The following is a 6,679-nucleotide window of genomic DNA, read 5'->3' on the forward strand; positions in this document are numbered from 1 at the left end:
ACTGCTCACAGGCTTCTACCTGACCTTGGTGCGCAAGATGAAAAGCGTCCAGAGCCAGAGAACAGGCTGCGAGGTGTGTGTCTGCACAGGGCACGAGCCGTCCGGGTGAGCAGGGATGCACTTCCTGGGCATTTCCACTCAAACCAGGCTCCAGCCCTCAGGACAGCCCTATGTTTCTGGAACCACCTGTAGACTTTGATGAACTGACATTGCGAACCCTCCCACAGAGATGCTTTACCCCAAACGAAACAACTAGTTTTAAATGACCCAAATTCTTATATTCCAGAATTCTAAATGACACGTGTGGTGAAACATACAAAGTAGGTCTTATTTTGCAAGGATTTACTGTTTTAAGGAGAGTAGTTGTTTGATGCCAACATTTCTTTTTTCATCGCAACATTCATGTCCCCTAATTAAACTCTAATTCTGCTGGTAAGTAAAAGCTAAGGCTTCCTTGGGGACTTAACCTAACAATAAGGAAGCCAAGAAATGCCACCCAGCAGATGCCGCCTTAGTATGTCAGGAGACCCAGGTTCAGGTCTGGGCTGCAAGGTAGACAAGAGGTGTCATCCCAGCAAATGACTTAATTCCTTGTCATTGTTGTGTTTTTTTTTTTTACCAAGTACAGAAAATGAAACCAATGCTCTCTGATTCTGCGTCCTCGGGATGTGGTGAAGATAAATGAGATAAAGTATTATGAACAACACTCAGGCTGTCACACTTGGTATACTGTAGCATTATTGATGCCTCTGGCCCCTGTCGCTTAAGTGTCTGGCTGCTTCTGGGTTTTCCTGTCCTGGGTGTATTTCCACAGCCCAGCGGGCACCCATGGGAGGGAGGAGCACAGTCAGACTTCTGCTGTCACATACGTAATGACAAGCCAAGGGATCCTTCGAGGCTCTGCTACTCTCTGTGCCTGAGTCACAGGATAAGATCAAATAGCCACACCTTCAAAATGCTCAGATGAAGTAATAGATTAAACCCATGAAGAAAAATGTGTTGACCACGCTTGGTGGTGAGAAACAAATCAGGCATGGTGGTGACAACAGTCCACGTCAGAGAGATGCTATCATTGAAGTGACCGGTGTCCGTCTGTTGTAGGGGACCTGCGGCTGTGCATCCAAGGGTTTCTCCATCAGGTGTCCAGCCCATGCAGATGAGATAACTCCAGAACAAGTCTTGGATGGTGAGGACGGGGGCAGGCATATCTTGGTTCTTGTCTGGCGATCGTTTCTCAGTATTGTTGGGTGTGTCTCCTGCTGTTATCCATTTTAATGGGTGTGAAGAGAATATTCAGTGTGCTCCTCAAGTCCATGGCATGCAATTGCTCATGTTTTTCTTTGAACTTCCTTCTCCTCCTCCATTCCCAGAAGGGTTTGAAAAGTCGTGTACCTGTGGGCCCTCTCCCTTTAATGAGGAATCAGCCTTTGTTCACTCCTTGTCCTTGACCATAACGGAGCCTCCATTCCTGGGTTCCTCCTACCCTGACTCCAGGCCACAGGCCTGAGCGCCCGGAGAGATGGGCTTTTACAGATGCAGCTTCCACTCTGGTAGAACCACCTGAACTTTTCCGGAGAGTCAGATACAGTATCTATGGACTATTGCACATCCCCGCGACATTCCTGACTTTCCCCTGAATTGGCCCATTTTACAGCAATTGTTCCTTGGGTTGGGATGCATTAAACCTGGTTAAGAGGCACCCCGCCTCAAGGGTGCTATAGAAGAGAGGCAGTCAGCCACTGTAGAAGCAGTTTGCCAACCACCCTTTTCATTTTTTCATTAATGCCCACCTCCCATCCCTCCCCTGGGGTGTCTTTGCAAATGGAATCCACACACCCCATATCCCTAAACCTATGGACTGACCCAGGTTAAGAAAGGGGGAAAGTATCTGTTCAATCAAATTAAAAACAAAGTTTTCTACTTACCACATTTTTTTCTCAATCTGAGAATTTACAGACTAACATTTGGTGAAACAAGAAAACTGGACAATACCTCTGTACTATGCTTGAAATTGGAGGGAAATGCCCAGAGTCTCATCATATTCACGTTCTCACCCTCTCTTTGCACTGACAGAACCTGTGGTGACCATGACGCATCCTTTTAGGGTGACATTTGTCTGTTTCCTCGCCGGCTTTGCTGTGGGTTCCTCCTGCTTTCTGAGGTTGCCTCCCAGGAGGAATCTTGGGCAAGAAATTGATTTTTTTTGAAAATGAATACTAATTACTGTGGTGCACCATAATCAGGTTGGAAAGAGAGCCTGCTGCCTGGGGGGTGTTTAAAAATATTCCTTGATTTCTAAATAAAGATTTATTTTGTTTTACTAGAATAGGGATGCTGTGCATGGTGAGGAGCACAATAAGTAGTTATGCCCGGAATCAGAGCAGAAGTCATTTTAATCCCTAGTCCACACCCCTGCACCACGCACTCGCTCCCAGACCTCCCTGCGCCCCTAAGGACCACTCTGGAAAGGCTGACACACTTCGGAGATTCAATCCCTGGGAATCCGCAGCTTCAGGTTGGACTTCCTTCCTGAGAGAACAATGAGCGTGACCTCTGGAGAGCTTTAGGGCAAAGCTGCTTCCTCAGGCCAGGAGCCTCCAGCCTCTGAATGAAGTCATCCCTGAACTAGAGACAATTGAGTTCAATGTGAAGATTTGACATAAAACAAGCTTTTCAGCCAGCTAGGCAGGAGGATTTGGGTTAAAAGCCATGCAATCCCTCCAAGTAGGTCATTTCTAAAACAAAGAAAAAAGAATAAAAAACAAAGTTTTCTACTTACCACATGTTCCCCTTCAATCTGGGTATCCTGACCTGAGAGGACTGCTAGGGGAAATGCACAGAGAGCTGGGTCTGAGTCCCCTGAATCCCTTTACCTTTGACCTACCTCTCATGACAATGGGCTGGGGACTGCCTCTTCAAATGACTGCTTTAAACATTTTACAATTAGAGAGGACATTCTACTGAACAAAGGGGAAAATTGACCTGGGGACATGGCATGACCTCCCAGGGTTGCACATAAAATGTATGCTTGTGCATAAAATTCAGTTCCTATTGTATGAGGATATAAGCTCAATACTTGATACTGGACACTTCCCCACACACCCCAGGCTCCATCCCCCCATCCATCGCCACAGCATCCCAACCCCTTCCTGCATCTGCTGTGAGCTAGGTATTAGGCTTTGTTTTGTTCGAGGAGGCAGGTGCAATCCCAAGGGAACTGGGATTGCTTGGGAAGTTAGAGCAGCACGGGTGTGTGAATTAAAAAGGGTAGTTCTCACCCACTCAGTCACCAAGTCTAGGGATGCATCCGGGGCAAGTCCCCTAGAGCTTGAGCCAGACCAGGAAAATGAAAGCACCTTTGACTGAACCCTCAGGCTTGTGGGGAATAAGAATGGACAACAGAGGTGATGTTCATGATACCAACAGCCACTACCGCTCATCTGCGCACCAAGCGCGTGGTCTGAGTTTCTCATGTATATGAATCAGCTCATCCGGTCCTCACAAACAACGATTAAGTTGATGCCATTACTTTCCCCTTTTCACAGATGAAGAGACTAGGATTTGACCTGCCCAATGTTACCTAACTTGTGAGGGACAGAACATTCTCTTGAACAAAGGGGAACATTGACCCGGAGACATTGCATGACCTCCCAGAGGGGCGCAGCTAGTTAGCGAGAACACTTTTCCCACCTCCCTCTCCCTCTTAGTGCCCATCACGGGGCCAGCTAAGCTAAAAACTGACATGAAAGCGCGTTACTCCTCTAAAAGAGTCACTCCCCAGGAGCAAGATGCTCTTTCCTCAAACGGGAAGGAAGGAGGGGACCCAGGCAAGCGCATGGTCTTCCTAGTTCTAGAGAACAGTTGGCCTCCGTTTCTTTCTTGTCCTAGGGGACATGAACGAGCTGATGGAGGTGGTTCACCACCATGTTCCAGAGGCCAAGCTGGTGGAATGCATTGGTCAAGAACTGATCTTCCTTCTTCCTAATAAGAATTTCAAGCAGAGGGCATATGCCAGCCTTTTCAGAGAGCTGGAGGAGACGCTGGCTGACCTGGGGCTCAGCAGTTTTGGTATTTCTGACACTCCCCTGGAAGAGGTAAGGCAGAGGTTACAGATACCAAAGATATGCAAAAGTCTCACACTAGAGGGAAGTTTTGTAAAGGCAAAAAGTTGTAAGTCCCCACCCCAGCATAACATCTATCTTCATTCTTTGGCTTACTTCCTCCTGCCTTTGTCCATATGCACACACGTTTTATGTAATTGTGGTCACTGTGTGCATACCCTTTTGTGTTTATAGAAGACCATGTTTTCAGATAAAGAGTCAGAATGTATTTTCTTCCCATTATGAAGCAGTCCCCAACAAAATTATGTTTGGCTTAGATTTTTCTGAGAGTGGGAATATCTAAACCAAATTCTCTCTTTTTTCCCCTTGACAGATATTTCTGAAGGTCACGGAGGACTCTGATTCAGGACCTCTGTTCGCTGGTACAGTGCTGGAGTTTGTGGCTTTCCCCCTCACCATACCCCTCCCCTAAGCTCCCTCTTGAGAATCTAAGGAAAAACTCATGAAACAACAAAGCAGGCAAACACTCCTCCACAGTATTTATCTGGCATCCAAATAACAGGCATTTGGCATTCTTGGTTCCTTTGAAGGACAAAGAAAGAGCAGATGGAGTTAGGTGTGGGTGGGAACGCTGGATGAATCAGCTTCTGTACCTGAGCTGCTCACCCCCCGCCAGGTCTCTGTTCCTGCCAGGTCACTATCCTCCTCTTATCTCCACCAGGCCTCTGATCCGCTCCTGTCTGCATGAGTGATAGCCTGCCGAGTCCTTAGAGATAACGGTGACAGTAAATACAACCCAGATGCCAGCTAAGGTCTCCTGGCCCCTTTGAGACCAAGATATTTTGAACCCTCACTTAGCACCCTGTGGAAATTTGAAACTGTGGGGACCATCATTTCTGTCGATTCTGGGGGTCTCTCTTCTACATTTGTGAGCCTCGGGGCCATCTAGCCCCTTCTGTGATTTCCACCAAAACCCCTAAGCCACACAAAGCATTCATGAGTACAGTAGACGTTACTGTGTAGGGTGGGGGTGGGAGATGGACATGCAGGAGGGGTTACCTGCCACAACACAGGCTACTTTAGATAGAACAAAGAACAATAGGCATTCGCCCACACTGATAAAACCTTCTCCCTGGCTCCTCTGTCCCATTCATTTTCCTCTCTCCTCAGAAGCTGTGTGTCAATTCTCCTTTGCTGCCTTGGGCTCCTGCCACTGCTTACCTCCTTCTGTCCAGTGTGGCATTTCATGGCGTTTTTCTGAACAAAAACTGTTTTCTCCCTGTGGGGTTTCTGGGGCCAGCTCTTAAGATAATATGGTTTTCATCTTGCTTCACAATAGATCCCAGAAGTTTATTTGTCAGCTATGCTCAGAACTTCCAATGGTCAAATTTTACAGCCCAAATATGTTTCATGACCCAGGTAGATCTGTGCTAGATTCCAGAGCTGGGGTCTTTTACCTGCAGAGAATAATCCTTCTTACTAATTAGAGAATAAATTACACATCAGAAGACTGGCCAGCCTGGGCATAGAATGGAAAGTTCCAAAGAGGTAGTCAAGGATAGAGGTTAAGACTGTAGCCTCTAGAATGCGGTGGACCAAACACCAAACCTGAGCTTCAAACGTTGCTGAGTGGCTTTGGTTAAATACTTAGCCTCTTTGTCCCTCAGTTTTGTCATCTGCAAAATGGGAACAATAATAGTATCAACCTTTTAGTGTTGTTGAGAGAATTCAGTGAGTTAATACATGCCAAGTCTTAACATGGTATGCAATTTCTGATTAATATTTAGACACTCTAATCTCAACATTTATAAATCATCTCTTACCTCAAACTTGTGAGCCCTCTACAGTTTAGAAAGCAGTTAACACCCATTGTTTTATTTGATTGTCACTGTAATCTCATGAGATGGGTAAGGCAGGGATTAGCCCTACCTGGGAGAAACTGAGCTCACACAGGTTGGATGATTTGCCTAAAGTCACACAGGCTTCTGAGTCTAGTTTTCTAGTTGTAGCTTTCAATCTAGAACTCCCAAGGCCAAACTCTCACTACCTCCCATTTTTCAGATGGTTAAATGCATTTGTTTTGCATTTACTCAGGCGTAGAGGACATTTTCAGATCTGGTCTAAAAGTCTGAAGGAATCAGTAGCTGTACCTTGAACTCACACGTTTCGTGGTACCAAGAGGGGTCAATGCCACTGCTGAAGGGGTGGCTCACAGCCAGTTACCACCAGAGGGCAGCAGAGCCAGGGACAAACTGGGATTCTAATAATGAACTTTGCTCTGGCTGGGAGAGTAGGCTCAGGCTGGATGGGGATCAGGGATAGACATGAAGAGAAGCAGCAGGCATCCAGAAGGGGGGCCGGCCACAGCAGACATCAAATGTGAGCCCCAATCAGGAGGAAAGAGTCCAGGCAACTAGGACTCTGGCGCCCTGTAGTCAATGAGCCTGGAGACGTTCTTTCCCCTGAGTAGCCAGGCCTGTTGCATCGCAGGTGCTGGAGAATGCTGGCTGAAAGGATGACTGAGCTGACCCAGCTCCTCTGCAGCTGCCCTTGTTCTGAGGTATAATAGGTGGGTTAAAAAAGCATCCAGGGACCAACCAGAGGTCCTCCACCCTCTG

General features: G+C 46.9%; 1 protein-coding gene across 1 annotated transcript in view; it reads left to right on the plus strand.

The window, feature by feature from the left end:
- Window positions 1–6,679, plus strand: part of ABCA4 (ATP binding cassette subfamily A member 4) — a 121,655-nt gene that overhangs the window by 82,161 nt on the left and 32,815 nt on the right. Inside the window, 4 exon segments of the mRNA XM_015563861.1 lie at window positions 1–73; window positions 1,102–1,186; window positions 3,889–4,094; window positions 4,435–4,483. Coding sequence (XP_015419347.1) covers window positions 1–73; window positions 1,102–1,186; window positions 3,889–4,094; window positions 4,435–4,483 — 413 coding nt within the window.

This window comes from Myotis davidii, unplaced genomic scaffold (assembly GCF_000327345.1).
Source record: "Myotis davidii unplaced genomic scaffold, ASM32734v1 scaffold1335, whole genome shotgun sequence".
NCBI classification, from domain to species: domain Eukaryota; kingdom Metazoa; phylum Chordata; class Mammalia; order Chiroptera; family Vespertilionidae; genus Myotis; species Myotis davidii.